The following is a 25,122-nucleotide window of genomic DNA, read 5'->3' as shown; positions in this document are numbered from 1 at the left end:
AACAATTAAGACGATGAACAGCAGTCAAAACGCTGATTCTTTTAAAAGGACTTCACATAAAAAGGCAAACCTATCAATACTCACTCATTACCTGAGCAAGTTGACAAGTTGACGCGAGATGCCTGCCTATTAGATATTAATAGTTTATGAATAATTAATGGGCCACATGTAAAGACCAGTGGAACTTATTCTAAGGTGGCAAAAGGTCCCGCCTCGGACATATTTCATTTCCAGAGCTGACCGCGAGTCTCCTCCTGTTTCCGAGACTCCGTAATTGGTGTCAGCGCAGACAAATATGTCTCACCTTTGCGTCTCTGGGTACCGTCCATGTTGGCAAACAGGATATGGTTTTCATCCGCCCAGTAGAGGCGCTTGGTGGTGTAATCAATGGTGAGGGCAATGGGGCTATGGATCTCGGTGTCAGCGATGACCGTCTGCCCGCGGCCGTCCATGCCGATACGTCCGATGTGAGGCGACTCGCAGCAGTCCACCCAGAATGCAAAGCTAGATAGAAGTATTAAGCGTGTTGGAGGCAAAAAAATCAAAAAATAAATGGCTGTAGAAAAACATGGCAGACATGGCAGTTCATAGGCCAGACCACCACGTTCTTGACCCATTCTTAGGGAAAATAATAGTGACATTCGATATCCTCTGTGTTTCATATTTTGAGTAATTTATTTGGTTACTCCTTTGCTTACAGTGTACTTACTGTCACTGAGACAACTACATCATATTTTGGAGGAGCAAACAAGAATACATGAGCACATACCATCATTGAAAAAAAGCCATATCAAACAACTTTCAGTAGGAATAGACCAATACTGGTCCTGGTTTCAGATCAGTTGCTCTAAAACACATACATGATATTCAGCTTGTTTGACCTATACAGTAGATGCATGGTAGGCATCTCTAATGGAGATATTTTGATTAAATGTCAATAATTCAGTCCTAGTGACTGCAAAATATCAGTCTATTCTGTTCAACAAAAGTAATGGATAGGCTTGGCACTTGATATCTGCCAATACTCAAAGTATCCCAAATGTGAAGTGTTTTAAGATACAGCTCCAAACTAGCTCTGCCCTAATGCTGCAAAACTACAAAACATGTGATATTTCTCAACTTGTCAATTAATCACATTGGTTTTCTCCACTTTGTTTTCCATGTTCTATGGAATATAAAAGCAATAGCCGTACCCGCTCTGCGGGTCCAGGGCAAGGTCTGTGGGGTTCCTGAGTCCCGAGCTGATTAGGACCGTGGGGTAGAGACCGTTGGCTTTGGACACCTCCAGGGTTTTCCTCTCCACATCACACCAGTATAGGTTCTTCCCTATCCAGTCCACCGCTAGGGCGCTGGGCACGGCTGTTCTGTGGACAATCTGGTGAGCAAGGGACAAGAAGAGCAGCTAGCTTCTTCCCTTCTATTGTATTCCAAGTCAGGACCAAAACAGTATGACTACATACCATTACTAGTAGCTAAAGGGAGAGTGGTTGAAACAAGAGGGAGAGTGGTTGAGAAATTATCATGACAAGTGAAGGCAACATCTTCATGAACATCAATATCTTGCACATCTTCAAAAAATCCAAACAAAAGCAACTTAATTATGTGAAAAAAAAATGATACGGTCCTTGTATATATATATAGGAACTTTCAACGTCAATGTCCCAGAGACAGCTTTGTCTCTGAGTTTGAGAAACACAGTTGTTTGGAATAAACAATAATTGTGCCAGCTGGCAGATAAAACCGGTGCATTGAAAACACTATTTCAAACCCGCAACTCCTGTGCAATCTGCCATTAAGGGACATGATGTGCTTTGAGGCCTTCTCTGTCATCATTTGCGAGAAAATATATAGCCTTGCCAATCGAAAAAGCTGTCCCCCAAGCAGCAATTTAGACTAAACCAAGCTTCAAACAGTCTGGAAAATGTCACAGATTGAGGGGTTTCCATCATAACGGCGGCCCCTCCCCCTCCCCGGGGGAAATAAACGGACAGTTAATATTCAACACATAAAGGCCTGCTGCTGGCGTGGTGCCATAGCATCCCCCTGCATTGATTCCAAACATTGCTTCATGTGGAAATGAAGGTTAACTTGTGAGAAATGTCAACATTTGAATAGGGTTCATCAAAATGTAAGGACCCCGACGTAATCCACGGAATATGTGATCGATGTCGTCGCAGAAAGAGCTTTTTCACCTTGGGGCTGAGAGGAGCATTTGTGTTTGGCGCGTGAAAGCAAAACCAGGTGCCGTCAAACACAAAATTGTCGGTAGTTTGTCGATAAAAGGCCCCTACGCTAAAGGGTTCACAGCAAGATTTTCGCTAACAAAGCTACGTGTGTTTGGTGTCCCCATAGAGGTGAATTAATCCCCAGCGAACTGATCCCAGCGACTGATGCTTTAGCTGTATCATCTGGTTATGTGCTTTCCATAAGGTGCCACTCTGTCATAGCTACTGATGTCCCAGACACACCAGGACTTTGTTTGCTCACACTGTCTCATTAAAAGTGGGGGTGGTGATGAAGGGTGTCAAGTAGCAAGATATTTGATGACTTCTTATTTTCTTGATCCATAACAAATGCCATGAATCTTAGATCATCTTTCTCAGCATCCATTCAAAGAAAAAAAGAACAGCTACATTGGGGGTACGCAGGCCCCTAAAAAATCCATTACTTTTCCAATGGCCAACCTTCTTTTTCTCCAAGACGAGGCCTACATGGTTGGCACTGGGTCTCGGCAGGCTCAGGTAATTAACCTCGTTGTGAGAACCAGCCTGATCTGTATCTGTATCTCAAGCAGGTTTGCGCGTTCGCTGTGCCGTGGCGCAGGCTCAATTGCAGAATGTGGGAGTAATTGAGCTGAATGAGCTTTTTTGCCCCACTGATAATGAGAGGGGGCAGAAGGACGCCTCAGCTCAGGTGCTCGGCTGGGGGGCCTCCTAGGTGCTTGGGCTCAAGTCCTGCCAACCCGCACAGACCTCAGTGAGTTACACCCGGAGTTAGTAAGCCTGGTACTTTCATCTGAAAGCCATTGGTATTATGACCGCCATTAATTTATAGTCATTATGAAGCCTATAGGCTGTTGGCAGCAGGCAGTAAAACTCCATTATGACGTCTATAAAAAGAAGATGAAGGTGCCAGTCATCAGCGCTCGGCACTCATCGTCAAATGAAGAAATTTGAGCGACGCGGTTTAGAGGAATCATAAGTGATGCAGTAGTAGTACAACTTGCCAGTTTCATTGGGGTACTTAAAAGAAACAAAACAGCCGCACCTGGATGACAGCATCTGCTTCTGTTAAGGAAAGAAGGATATGTACACAAGCTGGAATGGAGCAGGCAAATGAGTTGGCTAGGCACTCTTGGGTGAAGTGGCATGAAGCAGCATATGGCGCGTCCATTGTAAATAAACCTCATACCTCGTACTCGTACCGTACCTTGAGGTCGCTCCCGTTGAGTCGCATTCTGTTGATCTTTCGACCGCTGGGGCGGGTCGAGTCCACCCAATAGATGAATTCCTTCCTGTAGTCGAAGTCGATGTGGATAATGTTGTTGAGGCCCTGGGGATTACAGAGAGAGAAGGTTATATGGATGGATACGGATTCCAATTAGCATATAAGGGCGAGCTTTAAAATGGAAAAATTAAACTGCATTCCATGGGGGGGTGAGGGGGGTAGAGGTTATGTGGTAAAATGAGATTACTTTGTATAAGCTAAAATCTATTATCCAATTCAAACCTGCAGATCTTCACGATCCACGTGGACTGGATTAAAATACAGTATTTAAATCAAAATTCAGTAGCTACGGGAAAAAAAAGCTAATAAATAAGCCAGACATATAAACATAAAAAATATAAACAAGTTCTACAAATTATAACGAATGCCAGGAGATAACAAAACCGCTCGCCAGCAAATCAATGCTTATCTGCTGGACCGCAGAATTTTGATTAACCTTTTAACCTGATAAATATCTAGACATGAGCGCATTTTCCTAATGAGCGGGCTGTGTTGCCCATTGTGAACAACATGTAGGAACCAGATGCCGCAAACAGCTGCTGAAACCAGCACTCTACAACCACAACAAAGATAACATCACAATCAAGCTGAATATTTTGCTGAAATCCGTGGTGTTATTTCACAAGGCAACTGCTATTGTCATAAAAAGGCAACAGTCGGGGGTGGGGAGGGGGGGGGGGTTAACAGCGTGCTTAACTTCTACTGTGCCGCCTTTAAAGTTTACCAGCCTTATCGATTTTGGAAGGCTGTTCCCCGCCGGAACATATCATATAACATAAAAAAAAAATTTGGATGTGAAGAGCTGCCGAGATTGAAGCTTCGTCAGATCGGACTAGCGAGAAGACCTTAGGCTGTCAGTCACACCGGACCCCACCCCACCCCTACAACCCCCTACCCACACCCACCCACCCCTCTCTACCCAGCGTGCGGGTGCCAAGAAGAGGTGTCAGGAAGCCTAGCAGCCAGAATGAGACTTCATCATATATTAGATCCTCCTCTCTCTCCTAGGTGTCCCGGGGAGGGGCACACACTTCTCCTAGAATTGGCAAAGTCTACGTATCAGTCGACCCACCGAAACTGCCTTTGATTGTGTTCCGGATAACTGCCGCGGAGTGATAATATGCTACGGCGACTTAACAGTGTTGGTAATAGCAAAATAAATTCACGTTTAAAGCGGACGCGATCCGTAATAAAAAGAGATCATGGCTGGTTGGGAGATTTACATAAAGTCATGAATGTATGATCTGGATGGGGTAAGTAATGGCATGGTAGAGTGCTGTGAGGTCAGAGGACTATCTGCCAGGACCACTTAGCGGAAACATATGCATATCTCCCACTCTCGCCACCATTAAAGCAAGGCAAGTGGTAATAAAATTGAATTGTGGCCGGTGAGAACACTCCAATGCGAGCAGTACTGATCTAAGCGTCAGGAGGATACGGTTCCAAAGGGGCGAAAATGGTGCAGGGATCATTGAAATCTCAGATGCAGATTTGCGCTAACCTACGGAAAGATTGAGTGCTCTGACATTGCATTGCAGCCTGGTTGTTCTGGAAGGAGATTGCTCGCTTTATGGTCCCTTCTCTAGGTTTCTTCCGTTTTTCTGGGTCCTTTTCCTTGACCGGGTGGAGATACCATGGATTTCTATGTAAAATTTGGGTTTGTGACGCCCTTTAAGACAGGACTGTGATGAAGGGCTAGAGGAATAAACTGGACTTGACTCGGAACAAGTTAATGAGACCTTGCAATGATTCAAATGTATGTGTAGGGGGTCTGTGGGGGGTCCAAATTACAGTATTACAGCAGCTGCACATCGGAACTGATACTTATATTGATCAAAAAGTCGAAGTATAAAAATAGAAAAAAGACTATTAATAAACGTTTGTGTCAATATCTACATAAGCGCACATGCAATTGGCTCTCTTTATCTATAATCGATGTTCAGATTTCAAACTCAGCTCATTCGCAGACTCTTTTCAGCCCTAGCACAGCAGTGGCGGAACAAGCTTTTCCACTGTTTTCGACAGGTCGACGGGACAACTCTCTAGGAGACCAAAGTCCCTTCAGGATGCGCCAAGATTCCTGCTCGCTTGTCGGTTGTCAACCATCTCCAAGTAAACGCAAATAAATTTGATCATGTCCCTAAAAAGTTAAAATGGCCAACTAGTTTGAGGGTCTCGACGAACAGTGTCACTGTTCAGCAATCCGACACAAAACTGATGGATAAGTTCCGCACTGTAATTATAACATGAAAGTAAAAAGACATACATATCTTTTAATAACCTTGTCGGGATATATGTGATTATTGCTATTTTCCTCATCACAATTGCCAACTTGTCTGTTTTCCCAGTTAATTGCATGCATGTAAATAAGTAACTAATGTGTATGAACGCAATGAAGTAGCAATACTGTATATTTAATGATTTATTATATATAATAAATATATATATATATGTATATGTCATGGAACAGCTGGCAATTCTAGTTGGCTACATCTGTAGTAGGTGCCAACATATTTTATGTACTGTATATTGATATCATTTTATATAATAGGCTATGATATTAGTGGGACTGAAAATTCCTTGGCATAAAGGTGAGTACAGCACAATACGTACACACAATACAATTATTTGCGACGATTTCTCCTTCTCTTAAAATAAGAACTGATTAAAAAAGAGGTCTAGGCTTCGAATCAGTTTCTTATTTTACGGGTGCACAATTTAGTAAATGGAACGTGGAGATCATGTACTTTAGATCAGCTTAAGTAACATTATAAATTACGTGTTTATGCATAGAGGGTGCACCTACATCTGATCCAGACGATCTGAGTCAGGCTGCTTTAGCTCCAAGCAGCGTTTAGAGAACCCACTTGGCGCCAACCATCAGTTGCCGCTTTCATAAGCGACGCCATCTTGGGTTATTGTCGCCTAGCGACCTTTAGGGAATACACCTCAGCACTTTTCATCATATACATCATATACAGTGGTACCTCGACTTACGACTGCATCTACTTACGACTAATCCAAGATACGAGTAGCGATAGTAGTTCATGTGTAGTTCATGGCTTATCAATATTTTTTTCATATTTACTGTGTTTGTGCTGTGTATTTTGTTTATTTTCACCCTTCATGATTTCATCATTTTATATGAGAAAAATTGCTTCAACATACAACTGTTTTAACATACGACCGTTCTTATAGAGCTAATTACAGTCGTAAGTCGAGGTCCCACTGTATTATATATAAATATATATTATATCATCATATACAACCGAACAATCACAAGTCCAATTAACTAAAATAAGTTACTGTTGATTATTTTTCTTGGCAGTTAGCAACCTAGCTCTTGCCCTAACGTGTGTGCGTACACACAGAACTTAACATTTGAAGTCCACGAACTTGCTTCCCACTCCACTGACCCCCAGTCTGCCCGGTGACCATTGCCAATGCATTCAGCACTTTCCCAATCCGAGCAGGTCTCCTCTGAGCCAATCCCTTCCTGCTTCCCAAGTGTGTGTGCGTTAGATGGGAAACCTCCTTATCTTACACCGTAACTCTTCTCCTGTCACTTCTCGTGTTCTCATTAAAGGCTTTACCTCCGCCAACCGATATACAGTCAGTTTGACTGCTACTGACAAATGTACTTATTGTAAGCCGCTTTGGATGGAGGCGTGTGCTCAATGATGCAACACAACGTAATGTAAAGTCGAGATTTTAGATATAGATGGAACGCCTTATCAAGGGACTCTCACCTTCATCTAAAAGATGGAGTGGAGCAAACCCCACTTTAAACCATTTGTGTGTGTGTGTGCGTGTGTGTGTGTGTGTGCACGTGTGCGTGTGTGTGCATGTGTGCGGGCGTGTGTGTGTGTGTGTAAACTCGCATAAAATTTAGTGCAGATATTTTAGTTCTTTCAAATGTTCAACTCTATCTAGTTTTCACAACATGTATTGCAAGCACCTTATTTAAAGGCCTCTCCCCTCAGGTCCGACAGAGCAGGGTCTGGGGTTGGTCCTCGGTGGTTCCTCTCAGCACGTCCGGCCGTGTGAGGGACCAATCGGAGGCCAACGTTGTTCTAGGAGGCGGTTTAGTTGATGACATGACAACAATAGCTCTCGAAGACAATCGTGTCGATGCAGCCATAGCATCGGATTTAGCAAAAATAGATGTTATAGCAGCAATAAAACACAAACAAAAGTGTGCACTGCTGAATTTTAGCGGAGGAAAATATGTTTTCGCTGTTAGAAAGGATTCGGAATGAGCTTGATTTATCAGCTTGCCCTGTTGGTGACGAAGAACATATTGCTATTTTCGGCGGCTATACCAATATCTATACATATTAAGGATGTTACCGAAATAAAATAATGTGATGGAAACACTTATTTAATCTAAAAGCCATGATTGGCATCTCTGTGCATCAGCACGGATGTGTGTGTGAGTTAGCGAGTTTCGTAGAGGAGGGATACAGAGAGAGGGAGAGAGAGGGGTTGTCATTCTTGCCGGCGATAGCACATGGTTGTACTGGTTGTCTGTAAAAATGATCCCTCTGCTGGCAGATATGACTCAGCAGCATATTTTGTGTGGCTGGGGGCAACAGAGGGAGTGAGTGAGAGAGAGAGAGAGAGTGAGTGAGTGGTGATTCTAGGATTTTCACAGCTCGAGTATCGAATAACAAGTCATACATTAGGTTAGTGGGGTATAGGGAGGGCCAAGATTTGGGGTGTGACCCATGGCCCCGCCTTCCACAGTGTCTGAGAGAGAGAGAGAGAGAGAGAGAGAGAGAGAGAGAGTGAGAGAGTGAGAGAGAGAGACCTAAACAGGAGAGTGCTTACGAGATGTCTTTCAGTTAAAAGTGGGGGTGGTGGTGGGGTTCAGACAATTCAAAAAACTGTCTGAACCTATACCTATACCTTATACTTGTCTGAAAGTTAAACTGGCCATAAAAATAAGTCCAAAGAAATATTCCATAAGGGCTGGTTCACATGAATGTCGCCTGTCGCATCTGCGCCACGGGTGGAAACCAACTCTTTAGGGCCTCCCTCCATAGAGGACCACCAGAAGTGTTGGCTCAGCCGGGTCAGGGTGCGACTCAATCCTGGGTGACAAGAATGACGTGATGGGTGACCCCACTGGAGACCCTGACATTGGAGAGTGGCCGGAACATACAGGCTGTTATCAGGACAGGCACTTGGAGATGGATATTCAGACTGAGATTCTTTAACCCTGTTTTCAATGTCCCAGGTGACACCGCCGATGACCTAGGTAGGCGGGAGGATGCCCTCGGGGTCTGCTGAGGACTTTGCAGACTAGAACTGGCATGATAACGTTCTTGGACCCTCGGCGAGAAAAGTCGAAGCCCACCTGGTCTGCCGGGAATTCACCCACTTCGCAGAACGGATGTACTCGCGGTTGCCAACATCATAGTTTCTTTCAGCGGAAGACAGGTTACATGTAAAAGGGCACAGGGATGCATCTTCTGATCCTCGCCTGACCTCTGGGACAGAATGGCCCGACCTCTGAGTTGGAGGAGTCCACCTCCACCACCAACTGCAGAGTGGGAAGGTGAGAATAGGGGCCAAAGATTTGTGGGCCGTGAGGGCTGTGAGGGGAACCGCCACTGAGCTGTAGTTCCAAATGAAGCAACGGTAGAAGTTTTCCAGGAGTCTCTGGAGGAGCCAAAGGTATGTGTTCCTAAGGAGACTTTGAGAAGATGACAATGTCATCCAGGTAAATGAACACACTGACATTCAGCAGATCACACAGCACATCGTTCACCATGGCCTGAAAAACGCATGGGTATTGGCAAATCCAAAAGGCATAACCAGATATTTTGTTTGGGGTGTGACCCATGGCCCCGCCTTCCACAGTGTCTGAGAGAGAGAGAGAGAGAGAGAGAGAGAGAGAGAGAGAGAGAGAGAGAGTGAGAGAGTGAGAGAGAGAGAGACCTAAGCACCGAAATTCTCCCTCCGTCCAACCCCAAGCTGGAAGAGACCCACATCCTCATCGTGGAGGGCTTTCTGCTTTACACCTACGGACCTTTGATCGACGTACTGAACTAACGCTATTTTATTTCCATCCCATATGAAGAATGCAAAAAGAGGAGTTGCTCAAGGAACTACACTGTGCCAGACCCGCCCGGTCTGTTTGACGGTCACGTCTGGCCCATGTACATCAAACACAAGAACATTCGAGCAGTACCGTCTGCAGCGCGACAAGGAGTTCAAAAGCAAGGAGGCTGTCGCGCTGGGTTCCCTTGAGTCCACTGGGTGTGTTGAACTTAGTCTTCCATTCATCACCTCCCTAATACGAACCAGATGGTACGTGTTTCTGAGGTCAAGTTTTTGAAAATGGTCTCAACATGATTGCCTGATTTGCCCAAGTGAAGAGGAGCAGTCTAGTGGAACAACATGCACAGAAGTTGACTATCTAGGGCAGTAGCTCTGATTGGCTTCTCCAGAGGGACCCTGTGGAGACCTAGCTGGTCAGTGAGCTGAATGTCCATCAGTTCGGAGTCCGCACACGAGCCGATGAGAACCAACAGAGTCCTTGTCCCGAGCAGAACAGCTCAACATATTAGGGTTCACAGTCTCACAACGCACCAGCGCCCTCTGGATTACTGGCGAGTCGTGGCCAGTCTATGTTAGTCTATGTGAACGGCGAGAGTGACAAAATCATCAAGGTCCACCGGGAGTTCCCGTGCCGCCAACTCGTCCTTCCAGTTGTCCTGCCAGCGGACAATCCATTATAGAGAGCATCCTACAACGAAGGAGTGTTCCTTTTATTCTCCGCTGCGGCAGTCCGGAATTCAATGGAGTACTTCGAAACCAGGTGCCCTCCCTTGATGAGATCGAAAAGACCCCGAGCCGCCTCTCTACTGGGAGTGGTGTGGTCAAAAACCTTGCGGAGCCCTGCAGAGAAAAACTGCCGTGGCGCAAGAAGGGGATTCATTCTACCACTCAGCCATGCCCCATTCCATAGCTTGGCCGGGGAAGAGAGATATGCTACTCATGATTGTTTAGTGGGGAAAGAATAGAGCTGAACATGAGGCAACACTGGACCAAGGAGGACAGGCAAGCTCCCAGAGACCCTGAATAAAGTTTGGGGGGCGACAACCATGGCTCGGAAGCGGTAGCTGATGGAGGAGGAAGCGTCTCTGTAGACTCCAGACTGTGCTCGACCATCCCTGTACTAGACAGAGGCTCTGCGTCGTCCACATCCATCCGCATAACAGCTCATTCCCAAAGCTGGCTAAAATTTGTACAAAATGAGTTCCCCCTCAAAGTGGCCGTGACTGCGGCTCTTGTTTATCCGATCACACACCTATAAATCAATCAACCAATTGATAAATCAACCAATCAATCTACCAACCAATCACACAATCAGCCAATCAATCAACCAATCAATCAATCGGGCAATCACTCTGTCAATTAACCATTCAACCAATCACACAATCAATCAGGCAATCAATCAACCTGTCAACCATTCAATCATGCAATCAATCAAGCAATCAATCAATAACTTTATTTGTTCCCAGTGGGGCTATTGGTTATGCAACAGTGGGATGCATACAGTACATTTACCACACATAAAACACAGGGCATATAGATACTAACTAACTACTAAGACCAGAAAACATACATACACAGTAAAATACTCAGTCAATTAAAATATATATTGAAAAAAATATAAGTTAAAACATTATACAAATATCTACATTTTCTTCTTAGAGATGATGAGGTAGATGTTTTGTATCTGTTGGTTTTATCTAGTGGAAGGCTGAGGAGCGTACCAGATGGCAGAAACTGAAACTGTTGATGTAAAGGATGGCAACAATCAGACAGGATGGATTCTTTTTTCTGATACAACTGTTTGTTATGAAGAAACTGCAGAGTTTCCTGCGCAGTGCCATTTATCTTTCTGCAGACATTAACCACCTTATTGAGTACATTTTTGTGTTTTACCCTGAGAGATTGATACCAGCAGATAAAGGAGTAAGTGAGCACAGACAATAAAAGATCGATAAAACATTGTCATCAGGGTCCTGTCAACCTGGAACTTTCCTGAGACAAAAGAGATGATGCTGGCTTTTCTTGTACATCTTAGTATTACTTTCAAATGTCACTTTATTGTCTAGCATAGTTCCCAATTACTTGTAGGACTCCACTATTTCTATTTCTGGCCATCAATCACTGTACTTTTTCTTAGACTTTGACACATTCAGTACTAAAAGAGATTCATGACACCAATCTTTAAAATAGTCAACAACATGACCATGGGAAATGTCCTCGCTGTTTAGCAGAGAGGACGCGGAGAGCCAGTGGATGTTACGGACAGCTTGGAAAATTTACCATTTACTCTCACTCTTTGAATCCTGCACGCGAGGAAGTCTCGAATCCAGCCGATAATACCGCTGTCGAAGCAAAACTTGTCTGTGAGGTTCTAGACTAGCAGATGCGCCTGTATAGTTAGTGAGTAGTTGAATGCTGGTGAAAAGTCCACAAACAACAATCTTGCATGGTTGTTAGAGCTCTCGAGGTGCTTGTATATGTAGCTGAGCAGAGTGAGTGTGGCATCCTGAACCCGCCTCATAGAACTATATGCAAATTGCAGTGGGTCAAGAAGATGTTAGGTCCTGTTCAGTAGTTCTTTTTTGATCAATTTTTCAAATGACTTAATTACTATCGAGGGTAGGGCTATGGGTCTGAAGTCATTCAGAGACTTAGTTTGGTTTTGGCAACAGGAACTATGGTAGATTGTTTCCACTGTTTGGGGACCCCCTGATGAGCACAGTGGGTGATCATTCGACTACTAATTTTATCAGGGCCAGCACTTGTTCTGGTTTTACAATGTTTAAAAGTATTTACGACAGGAGTGGCCAAGTGACTGGATTTCTATAGTATAGAGTATTTTAAGGGAGTCCTAGCAGCCAACGCGCTTTAAAACCTCTGCGACAAATCCACAGATCCAAGGCTGAGGATAGCAGGGATTAAATTAGAACGAATATAATAGGGTATGAGAAATTTTTAAAAAGAATAATAAACAAGGTGAGTTCAGTGACCAGATCAGGCGTAGTCTTTAATCATGATATCACATATCCCACCCACGTGTGTGAAATTTTGTTCTCACCTGTTTTAAGATGGTATAATTGGAGCCGTCCACGCTCAGCTTCCTAATTTCGTGGTGATCCGCCATGACGAGGAATGGCTCCTCAGCTGATAGGGAGACAGAGCACAAGAGAGCGAGAGAAGCGTACGTTTACAGCTGGGACTTAAAGCTGTGTACGAAATTCACTCTCAAACCAAAATCAATGGAGTTCAAGTTCAAGATAAATCTAAAGTCCACAATTCCCTCTTCATCCACCTCCCTTATCCAATAAATATCGCTGCCTCGGTGGGTACAGCGGGGAGCGAGCTGTGTGGAACTATATGAGATAGAAGAAGGTGTGTTTGAAGACGTGTTTGGGATGACATTTTGGTTTTAGAATGCAGGGGATTATCAACATGGAATGTTTCCAGACGATTTTACACCAAGAATGTCACTACTTTAAAGTGAAGTGTTGGCTGGATTAGCCTGCAAGTCCCATAATTCTATCCAAAACATTGAATTTGAAAAAAAAAACATTTTTATTCTACCATCTGGGTTTCCCCTCGAAGATGGTCAAAATTGTTGCTCAATAGTATGCAAAAGTTAGTACGCATAGTTCTGATCGAATTATTTGTTTCTTTGTCGCTCGTCACTTGAGGTGGTGGGGATATGTTTTTGTCCGTCACCGATGTTCTTTTTTTCCATCTGCTTATTCAGCTAGCTATAAAGTAGCTATGCTGATGTACCAAATTCACCTTTCATTTTGTGTGGGTGCACTCTTGCGTGTGCAATTTTTGCATCTTTGCCGCGAAAGGCAGATGTAGAGGTTAAGAGTATGTAGAGGAGCACATGGATAACGCAAATATATTGAATGGGCGTTTCCTAGAAAGTGCCAAGTAAAAAAAAAGGATTAAGTTGTACATTTTTTTGACAGAATAAACTCATGGATTACCACTTTAACCTGTAGCAAACAAGGGCGATTTCTTGACTTGTGGAGTTATTACTCAAGACAACCATCTCACTCACCATTGCGAGTCCTGTGAAAACGTTAAATAGTCATCATTAACTCTGCGTATCATTGTTTTCATACTATATTCATTCATAAATCAAAGGCCAACTGGCTTAGCTCTTAAATCAACACTGAGAAAGACTACACATCTCACTGCAGAGAGTCTTGAAGATAGCACAACAAAATCTTACCAAGTTTCATTTGCTGATAGTTTTAAAGACTTGCGACTGTTTCATCTACTGTGTCCGCGTTCTCCGAACTGCGTTCCGTAACGTGTGACTGAATTGTACTGTTTGTGATTTCAATAGATGTCAGTTGTTCAAGGAGAGATTGTGATCTCAAAGAGACCGACAAAGACAGGCAAAATGAATACAAATGAATTAACCACTTCCCCGTAAAGAACACTCTTCAGTGTCTTGATGGTTTGAAACAGAAATATCTACCGGATCAGTTAATTAAATATTATTTTATTTAAGAAAGCTGATGCCTCAGGGGTGTGTGGTAGGATGAGGCCTACGAAAAGAACATAAAAAAAACAAAAAACAAGAATCACAACAGACCTGAAAGTGCCTTGCAGGTGTTGGGGTTGCGCTCCAGTGTTTCGTAGCCATCCATGCACAGGCACTTGTAGGAGCCGTAGGAGTTGATGCAGCGCTGGCTGCAGGGGAGGGTGGTGGAGCACTCGTCGATATCCACGCACGTCTTCCCGTCGTCCTTCAGCCGAAAGCCGCGCCAACACTTACACTGGTCAAAGGAAGGAGAAGTGGCCTGGCCTTTAACTACGATGTAGACTAAGCGTTAGGGTGATAGATCTGGAGAAAAATCTCAAATATGACTGCATCAATTTGATGGTCTGGACATGTTAACCCCCCCCCCCCCCCCCATATAGAAAAAAAATGAAAATGCTTGTTTCAGTGGAACTCGAGTCCAGTTGAAATCCCCCCCTTTTTATCCAACACTATAGCCTTCAAAAACCTTTTTTCTGCTGATCCCTTTGTTCAGGCCAGAAGCGGATGAGCTGGGGGTCTGCACTGATGTGCTCGCTGACCCCCCCCACCCCCCACACCCCCATCCACCCAACCCAATCCACTCAACCCCACCCCTTGCACACAGCAGGAGTGTGGGGTGGGGGGTGAACAGTTGAACAGTTGAACAGTATTGGGAAGGGGGGGCGGGGGTTCCACAGCCTGACAACTGTGATGGCCGCCGGATCACTCCAGCACAGCTTGGCCTTGACCTGGATTCGATGCGGCCACCATGAGGCCAGCGTTTCACAGGTGCAGCATAACGCCGCCTGTCAGATCTCGGAAGCGAAAACACTCCGCAGGACCCCCCAGGCCTGCCAGCCACAACAGTGCCATTTAACTCACCTTGCAGCAATCAAGGTCGTCTTGCATGTGAAATGCGGATCGTGTGTGTGTGTGTGTGTGTGTGTGTGTGTGTGTCTATGTTTGTGTGTGTGTGTGTGTGTGTGTGTGTGTGTGTGTGTGTGTGTGTGTTCGTGTGTGATTGCGTGCGTGCGTGCATGTGTGTGTGTGTGTGTGTGTGTGTGTGTGTGTGTGTGTGTGCGTGTGTGTGTGTGTGTGTGTGTGTGTGTGTGTGTGTGTGTGTGTACCTCTCTGTCTGTTTTAATGATGTGCACGGTCTGGCTTTATTCATTATCTCTCATTTATTATTCAGGTCCACACTGCCACATTTTTCAGATGATCCCTCTTGATGGATTAAAGATGGAGGCGCAGGCTTAGGAACTCCAAGTTAATGGACTCGAAAGGTAAAGCAATAACCCCTTAATGACACTAGATTGCACTTTGTCGTGTATTGTTACATGCACAACTTGAGTGTTAAATTAGTTATTATCAATAACAAATTGAGTGAATATAGCCCCGGGAAAGATGCATTGAGGTATTGTATGAGTGGAATAAACGTTGTGACGGGGGATGTGCTAAACACTGGTGTGTTTTTCAGCGGGACTCGCTCTGGGTTCGAAGCACTTCTTTCCGAAGGGAGTTTGGTTCAGCATTACCACCAAACCACCGGTAACGGCTTACTGGAAATACTGAACCCCACCCTCCCTTGGGTGCTATAGTAGAGTTCCCGAGCTAACTTGGGCGCACAGCCTGACTCGTTGGCCAGTGATCCGGGTCACACACGGGCGCAGTTCCTGGAGGTCAGCGAAGCGATGCCAGTCTGGAGGACGCTACCTTGTATCCCACGGGACGGTCTTGGCAGTCCTGCGTGCACCCGCTGACCCGGCGGTTGAGGCACTCGTTCACGTTGCAGTTCCTCTCGTCCGAGCGGTCTCCGCAGTCATCCCGACTGTCGCAGAGGCTACCCTCTGACACGCAGCGTCCATTGGAGCACATGAAGAAGGAACCGTTGCACAAGCTCCCTAATGGAAAAAAAAGAAACAACAAAACGAAGACCGAGTCACCATTGAAACAAACAAAGGCACTGAAAATGATGCCGTTACTTTTTTTCCCCGCTTGGTTCTCGACAAGTTCATCTAATTTGGGGAAGCAAAGGTTCGCTGTCTCGCTGTCTTTTCTGTCTGTCTTTTTTTTCTAGTATCAGCCATATGTCATCTGTATTTCCTGTCGGAGCAGAGCGGCGAGGCAGGCTGACACTGATGTAGAGCTTCCAGCCGAGAGCCAGGCGGCAGTCTTACCTGCGGCCAGACATTTGAGGTTCAGCGGCAGCTCGTCGGAGTGGTCCGGACAGTCTGCGTAACCGTCACACTCCCACTGCGAGCTGAGAAGACATCGCCCGTCCCTGCAGCGGAACTCCTCTGATCCGCAGGAGCGATACACTGTTGTGAGATGAGAAAGCGAGAGAGAGAGAGAGAGAGAGAGAGAGAGAGAGAGAGAGAGAGAGAGAGCGACAGAGAGGCCCCATTAGACCAACTGACACTCAAGCTTGACCGTGGCCATCTCTGCCGCAATTGTGACTTCCATAGCTGGCTGTCTCATTTTTCAGTAGACACAAGCGCCTGAATAGTGTATTAGAATGTTCATTTGGGGGTCTAAAATATTTTACCCACTTTTCCTGGCCAAGATCACTGGAGCGTACAACAGCAGACACCCTATAGGGGATGCCAGTCTATCATGTGGTCACACAGACTTACCCACACTATTCAAGTCCAATTTATAGTCTCCAGTTAGCCGAACTCACTCTCACACTCAGCACAGCCTGCGCAGGAGAAGAGCAGATGTGCCAACCTTGGGAAAATATTTTGAGTACCACAATAATGTAAGGGAGGGGGAGTCTCCGCAGCGTTTGAGTTACTGAATCTAAATTACTCCATCAGTTGTTCACTCCGCAGCCGCCTCGTAACATGGCTAATCACATCATATGCGAGCTACTACGGCTAATTATATGCAGTTTCCATCAGCTCTATAGTTTCATATCATTAGGATACAACCCTTGAAATGCATCATCTTCTAAAGTTACAGAACATTTCTACCAACTTGAGATGAACCGATTGCAATTTTGCAGTTTGCAATTTTGTCTGACCTGCTGATTCAGATTTTGGCTGATTCATTCAGGTTCAGGTTCATAACACATTCATAACACAACATTGACTATTAAATATCTTTTACATTGTCGTCCAATCATTTTAAGCTTATATCCGTTATCTGAGAAATCACATTTTCGTATAATTTGGTCTCATTGGGTATGTCTGCTGTATGTCAATGACAAATACATCACAAATACACGATGTGGTCACGGCCATGTGATAGTACAGCTGCACATACTGCTGCAATTCAGTTACCACAATAGTTGCTTTCACAGTGTGTTTATTATTGTTCATTATTCACTATGGAACAATAATAGAACATGAAACTGTGTTCCAATAAAATAAAATACACCATGGAACGGTCACTGAGTTCCAATATAATAGAATATGGGACTGTCACCAAGTTCCAGTATAATGAAACCTGTAACTTACCCACTAACTTTTAGTAGGACACAGAATATAACTTACATAGAAATGTCCAGTTCAAACATCTAATTAAGCTCTCTCACTTTTAAGTGAAAATATAACTTTCCATTATATATATATATATGGTACTTGCCATTCCAAAATAAATTGCAATCATTACAAAAATAATAAATATCAATAAATAGCCGACTCTTCTCACTCTCATTCACAAGAGGTCCCCCTTCGCTCAGCCTGCATTTAACCAACTGAATCAAATCTAACCACTCGTTTTACTCAGTGACTCGTCAAGAACCAAGTCTCAAAAAAGAGTCCAACCTTTCATCCAGAACAGAGCTTGTGCACTAGGAACAACCAGAGCAGACGCTCAGCAATAGTGACATCGATAGAAACGCAATCTGCACAATTTGGAATATTGTCAGCCCATAAATAAATGATTTATCCAGTCTTGATTTACTTTGAATTACCTTCAAACAGCCGTGACTTGTCTTTGGATGTGGAAGAACCAAACACAGGAAAAACACGCAAGCTCCACGCAGACAGGACACCCAAGAAAGGATTTGGACCTGACCCAACACACAACCCAATGTACGGGAAATCCAAGAAGCCCAGGCAGGAGTCTACTTGCCACATTCGACCGACTCGTCAGATCCATCTCCGCAGTCGTCATCATGATCGCAGACAAAGCGCTGGGGGATGCAGGCCTTGTTGTGGCAGCGAAACGAGGTGTCGTCGCATGTGTTGTTGGGTGCTAACGCGTGAAAAGAAAAAAAACCATTAAAGGGTGTTGAGGTTGTTATCTGTGATCCTGCAAGACTAAATGTACTCGAAACAATGAGATGATGGTGCATGGTCAACGCTGCAGATCCAGAAGCCATGATATTCAAGAGTTATCAAACAAATGTATGTTTGTAGATATTGGATTGCAGATACACAACTTGTATTCAGTTCTTCTTACTTTTCTTCCCAAGAGAAGGCGTTGGATTAATTATTTAATTGCTCCGAAACTGGATGTTTGTGCCTATTCAAGGTGATTTCCATGGTGAGACACCCTGCAAACACCGTAAATGGCTAAAAGGAATACTCCATGTCTATGTGTCAAAAACAGTCCAAAATGTACTGCTGCTGCTGTATTTAAGATAATTCTGATGTAATTTTTAATGTTTTAGGGATTTTATTTAGATTTTCTATTTTATTTTATTATTTTTGCGTTTTTACTTTTATCTCTCCATGACGCAATTAGCCAAGTGCTACCATAAAATCAAATATGTCGTTGATCATCGTTTTGTCGTCTTACCCAGGAATGAATGCTGATGTGAAAAAAAAAATCAAAGACAGCCAATTTAGAATAAAAAGATCATATGTGTAAAGCCGGATCACTGGTCATACATAAAGTGATAACATCGATGGGGTTCTGTGACTGCGTGAGTAAGTGCATGTGTTCTCCTCCCCAAAAAACAGCAACACAGTTTCTTATTTGTGGAGACGTGGCAATAGGGAGCCCTCACCGCAGTCTGCCGCCGAGAGTTCATCGCTTCCATCGGGGCAGTCTCTCTCGCCATCACAGAGCCAGCGTTTGGGCACGCAGGCATATGACCCAGGGCAGCTGAAAAGCCCCGGAGCACATGTCACCGAGCCTGAGGAGGGGAGGAAACAGGAGCATATGCTGTACTTTTTAAAAAGCCAACAAGTTGCAATTGGGCCAAAATACGCCGAATGGCAACATTACAGAGAATGCCTGATGCGCGTCTCTAAACTTAAGGCTGAGAATCAGGGAGAAAAGGACTGAACTTCTGCACAATTCTATTTCATAAAAATCACATCAATGTAAAGCGCTGAGGAATACGCGTCATGGTGGAGTTGTGGAGTTTTTTTAACCTGTGCCCTAACCCACGGTGGAGTGTTTGGTTTGAAATCATTGCCCATTCATTGTGCACGATTGAGCTCGGCAGCAGTGAGAGACACAGCAATCCCAGAAAATAAGAATTACACACTCCAATTGTTAGACTAAGCACCTTTCCCATTAGAGTTCCGAACAAGCGTATCAAAAAAAGGTAAACACAACAGGCTTCGCTTAAACACATTGGCTCGTTTTTTGATTGGAATTGCCCAAACCTCTGGGCAATTTCATTAATATTTCCTTGACATTCCATTACAATCCAATTATGCGACCGACTTTCACAGAAACCATTTTCTATTTATTGTGATTGGATTATGTGCGGTTTTTTTTTGGATGAAGTAATTCATTACTGATACATCTCATTTACCCATTGGAAGAGCTACGCCACTTGGGCTGCAACAATGAAAAATCGATTTGCTGTGGCTCGACCCCTTCCACAAAGAAAATAATCACAAATGTGCGCAGTGTCATTTTCTGTCTCATTAACATTGTTTCATTTCTGTCCGCTGCCTTTCATCTCTAGAGTAGAGGTGGGTAAGACAAAATTTCTGCCCCAGGCCCCGCCCTGCCCCGCTACAGCCCGCTGCGCTCACCGCAGATCTGGGCACTCTCGTCCAGGCCATCCTCGCAGTCGTTCTCGCCATCGCACAGCCACTGCTTGGCGATGCACTTGTTCTTTGAGCAGGCAAACTGGTTCCACAAGCAGGAGGAGTCTGCAGTGGGGCGGGGTTTGATGGGGAACAAAAAAAAGAAAACGGTTGAAAAAGGTTGAAAATGAATCAAACAACATTCCCGACAGAAAGGAGCTAGAGTGGCCTCTTAGTTTTTCTTGTTTTTTTTTTTTTTTTATCAAAAACCAACACAACAAGCGATACAGGTTTAAATTGGCCCAAACAAGCTGCCGTGAATATGATTTCCTCTTCCCCCATGTCATAACAAAGAAGCATTTTCAATTTCTTTGTTTTCCCCATTGTACATTTTAAAGCTGCGTTGAGTGAAATTCAAATGCTCTTTTCCAATTTCCGATTTTCTGATTTTTACCTACCTACAGTGGCTGAGAAGTAACGAAAAGCACTCACGCAGATGAAAGCATGCGTTATAACCTGTCCCGACACCACAAAATTGTTCAAAACCAATGCTGTCTTGTTGTGTTGGCGTTGTTAAAATCACAAATCTCAAGTATTGAGTTCTTAGCTGCTCGTTAAGGTTTTCGCCAAAAAGGAAAGTCGAAAAGCAGATTTAGCAGTGGAGCGGGAGGATGATTCTCAGGGTGAGGCAGTATTAAGCCATCCTTCACATTACAGGGGGATTCATTTCATCAGCAGAAATATCGCAAGATGCAGCTTTAAGAGGCGCCAGTGGTTGTTGTGCCGGGTTTCGAGTCTGACTCAAGAGAAACATATATAAAAAACATATAGTTTACTGCCGGGCAATTTTCAGTCTCAACTATTGATCGCTGAGAATCATTTTCATCTTGTCCAGAGACACCTCTGGGTGGGGCGACACAGTCGGGCCGTCGAGCGAAGGAGGGATCTTTTGTTCATCGTTGGGTAAAGGTCATGGAGAAGCAGAGACGAGGAAGAGATCGGGCACGTTAATAATAGGGTGCACCGGGTTTGTGTCACTGAACTATCCTCTCTTTCGCTGCAGGGAGTCGAAATTGTGTTCTGTTCCTTTCCTGTCTTCCGTCGGGCTTTGGCAAAGCCTGCTGGAGCTCTGATGAGATGCTGGGAGAAGACCGGGGGATGTGTGCCCCGGGGTCAGGCCACAATATGAGGAATTATGGATCCCGGCGGGAAGGCGGATCCCGCCCTGAATATAGTTTTTCTGTTCCCTTTCAATCTCTACCTTCTTTGAAACGGGGACGGAAGTTAACGAGATAAATGTGACACAACTCAATCTGTGATTTATAATTATTCAGATTTTCTCCTTTTTCTTGGGTGGGGGGGTATGATACAGGATTTGCATTTGAAATGCTAACAGCTGCTTGAAGTATATGACAAAATAGGACTTCTACAGCGCCATAAATGTATCAAAGTGAGTCTTTCATGTGTCTCATTTTCGGTGGTGCCTTTTTCGCTCTGCGGAAGAGGCACCGCCGTGCATTGTGCCGCTGTGACAGATGAGCATTTCATCTAATCAGATGAGGAATTTGAGAATTTCTGAGATGTAATGACATTTTCCTCAAACCACCTATGCCTTTTCAAACAGATTATGAATGGTTGGGGCTTTTTATATGATAATTAACGCAGAGAAATAGGAATATTGTCTATTTGTCTTGAAAAAAGCAATTTATAACAAAGGAAGTGCGGCACAATTCAAATCGGTTCTGGAATAAGCACATTTGGAGCGCGAGATGTTATCGTTTCACACAGGCGCAAAAGAGGGCCCGAGATAAAGGAATGGTAATGCGCTATGCACTAATCTAACAGCATTCACGGCCAATTTAGAAAAATAAATCAGATAACATGCGAATAACATTAACTATGATAAGTGAATTCCCCTGGAATGCTGCTCTCTGTGTGGCAACAGCCTTGAATACTGAAATGTGAGCAACTGTTATTGGTCAATTATACAGTAAAACTAATAAGAAATTCTGCAAACGGCAAATGCATAGACATGTCTGTGAGCAAGTGGCTGTGTTTGGGGTTGGAGAAGGGGAAAATTAAATAAATACACCAGACTAAGAAAGCAGCAATGTGTGCCTATGGTGTTGGTGTGGTGGGTTTTGGGCTTGAAAAGGTTTTTTCTGTGGGTCTCACGGTTTAAAGTGACTGTGTAGCATAATGCCACATTGAGTGTAGTTTTTCTGCAAGGTCAGAAAGGTCTCGGATCAAATTGGCTGAAATAAATAATTTCACCCTTTTCAAATGACAAATAATCATGAATTGAATAGATAGGTTTGCTATATTCACACTTAGGCTTGATTAAAATGTTGGTTCCAATCATTTATAGCAGTTCATAGCACAACTTCGCAGGTGCTATAATATTGAGAAACTCTCTGCTGCAGCTTCACAATGTGCTTCACAATGTTAAATCTCCCTTTTGAAAATGGGATACTAATATTAGTTCAATTTCTTTTGAATAATAGTAATATCACATTGGGTAGTACATCCTGAGCTTTATGTTGGCTACAGTAGGTTGCCTTCACTCTTGGGGTGAAAAAATGAAGCAATGCAACTTTCTGTTTCTAGTCCCTTACGCTACCATGGGTGGAGCAAAGGTAGCTGAATTAAAGAGGACCTATAACGCTCCTTTTTACACAAGTGAATATCGGTTTCTAAGGTCCCCATAACAAGTTTTTTAAGTATTTGGCTTAAAATACCACTCACATTATGCATTCTAGCCATTCTAACATTCCTCTAAATCCATCATGTTCCTTATGCTCATTTTAAGTGGGAGGAGCCCTCTTTAGGCCCCTAGTTCTGTCAGCCAATGGGGTTTGAGCACAAGTTCTGGGTTCTATTAGCCACTGGGGTTTGAGCTTCACTTCCGGTTTCCATTGTTTTTCTCCATAAACTTTCACTGATGTCACCTTATCAGTCTGCAAAAATGTTGTTGTTGAATCTTCACTCATATTAGATCTACAAAGCCTAATTTAAATGTTCACTCCAAATTTTGTTACTGTTCTGCGAGATTGTGGTGGGACACCACACTGGGACGCACCGTGACACCATACACAGGGATTTTTGTTTCATGTAAACGTCGTAAAACAAAATAAATACTTCTACAATAAAATCACACTATTTTTATTGTTTTTGTTTGAGAAAACGCACAGCAGATTGTGCCCTGCAGCTTAAAGTCTATCTACAGTACCACATACGTTTTGTTTTTTTTCGATAGAAACACAGCAGAATTACATTTTGAAATACTTACATTTCCATCGTCTGTAGTTTCCTCACGTACAATTGACATTAATTCCTCTTTCTTTGAAAAGATTTGTGCTGGTCTTGCCAGCGGTGCTTGTTATTCTCTATTCCTTGTGTTATTTCTCCAGCAGTGGGTGGAGTTACTCTCAGATGGAGGGTGATTGTAATTCTACTGAAGCCCCACTTCAATTAGTAAGGGGCTGCAAATCTTAGTGGCGTGTTTCATCACGTTTTCTGAAATAGAAAGTTCACAAAAAACTAACTGGGTTGTCTTTTTTCACAGTTTGTGAAGGCCCATCAGAGACCCATGTATGTGCACAAGCACTGAAAAGTGAGTTTTACATAATAGGCCCCCTTTAAGGAAGCACATGATTTTCAACCATTTATTTTTTTGGACAACATATTTTATGTTGAAAAGTAACATAAAATACTTTCTAACAATATTGTGGAAGATCGGTCCAAGATCTAAACAAAATTTAAATTAGGCCGGGATTCAAAAACAGCAAACCTATCCTGTAAGTTCCCCAATATTTGATTTATAACAGTTATCAGAAAACGCCATACTACTAAGTGTACACACGCTGTTTACAAAGCGAATTGTCCAAGGAACGCTTAAGTTTAATAAGCTAGCGAAAACAACAGACTGATAGATTAAAGACAGGCAATTATTTATTACAGACATCGTTACTTGAGAAGGGTGACCCGGCTTACCCACGTACCCACGTTTAAGGTCCCACCTGCTTTGCTTTGATGCCAAAAGCAATGACACATGAACTTACTGGGTAAGATTGCTGCTGGGGCTTTATTGCAAATTATATTTACCATGACTCAATTATGGCCTTCCTGTCTAATTGGAGGGACCTTCACTTTGTCACAGGAAGTTATGCATGCATTAGTTAGGATCAAAGCGTGGGCAGGAGTGCTCCCATTGCCTCTGGTGGCGGAGGAGTGGGGGGTTTGATACGGGGGGAGTAATACGCAATCCTCTCAGATGTCACTGCTTTAATATGTTCCGTCTCCCAGAACCGTTTACAGTGGCTGATGGTTCATTAATTAAATTGTCTCGCTAGGGCTGTCGGTTGGTTTACCGTGCAGGCTAAAAGAGGAATAACCATTCAGTGTTTCAGTTGGAATATTCCAATGTTGCACGACACCAATCAAGCAGGAACTTAGGAACTGAGTTTCCAATTGGATTGTGTGTGTGTGTGTGTGAGTGATGGGACCGCCTTTATGTGTGTGTGCGTTTGTGTGTGTGTGTGTGTGTGTGTGTGTGTGTGTGTGTATAAGTTGTCCACCGGTGAGTGTACAGGACTTATCCCATTTGGTTCTGATGTATAAGGTCAGTATTATGTCGTGGCGCCTCCAAGCAGCGGAAAGGGCCCCGAGGCCCTTCCCCCGCGAGCTCCGCAGCTGCCTACACACCCCACGGCTGCAGAAAAGCCCCAAGCACCGCGGCCCACAGCGACAGAAGTCCCCCCAGAGAAGACGACAGCCCGCGGAGCAACCCCCACACCCGGCTCCGAGGAGCATAACCCGGTCCCAGGGCGCTCACATACAACCCAAGTGAAGACACAAGACACAGCTGCAGGCACAGAACCCGGGCCCCGGGCGCCAGGCATGGACTGCAGGCCCAGATCCAGGCCCCGCGCCGACAGACTTACACCCGCCCAAACCGCCCGCCCCACAGGTAAGCCGGTGGGACCGCCATGACCACACATGACCCGCGCAAGGGCGAGGCCTGCCCCACTGCAGCGAACAATTCTCAGTTTTTATATTCAGTATGTCATACTTGTGAGTGTATTCAAGATTCAAACAAAG

At 44.1% G+C, this 25,122-nt stretch overlaps 1 protein-coding gene across 1 annotated transcript in view; it reads right to left on the bottom strand.

Annotated features, from left to right (window-relative positions):
- Positions 1-25,122, bottom strand: part of lrp1bb (low density lipoprotein receptor-related protein 1Bb) — a gene marked incomplete at both ends in the record, with an annotated part of 302,444 nt that overhangs the window by 53,067 nt on the left and 224,255 nt on the right. Inside the window, 10 exons of the mRNA XM_080019511.1 lie at positions 305-504; positions 1,194-1,375; positions 3,430-3,552; positions 12,632-12,717; positions 14,159-14,342; positions 15,800-15,987; positions 16,264-16,404; positions 18,164-18,286; positions 19,044-19,172; positions 20,029-20,148. Coding sequence (XP_079875637.1) covers positions 305-504; positions 1,194-1,375; positions 3,430-3,552; positions 12,632-12,717; positions 14,159-14,342; positions 15,800-15,987; positions 16,264-16,404; positions 18,164-18,286; positions 19,044-19,172; positions 20,029-20,148 — 1,476 coding nt within the window. The remainder of the gene's footprint in view (positions 1-304; positions 505-1,193; positions 1,376-3,429; positions 3,553-12,631; positions 12,718-14,158; positions 14,343-15,799; positions 15,988-16,263; positions 16,405-18,163; positions 18,287-19,043; positions 19,173-20,028; positions 20,149-25,122) is intronic.

The sequence above is a fragment of the Zeus faber genome (genome assembly GCF_960531495.2).
Source record: "Zeus faber genome assembly, chromosome: 18".
Classification (NCBI taxonomy): domain Eukaryota; kingdom Metazoa; phylum Chordata; class Actinopteri; order Zeiformes; family Zeidae; genus Zeus; species Zeus faber.
The sequence above is the reverse complement of the archived record's forward strand: the minus strand, read 5'-3'. Positions and strand labels throughout refer to the sequence as shown.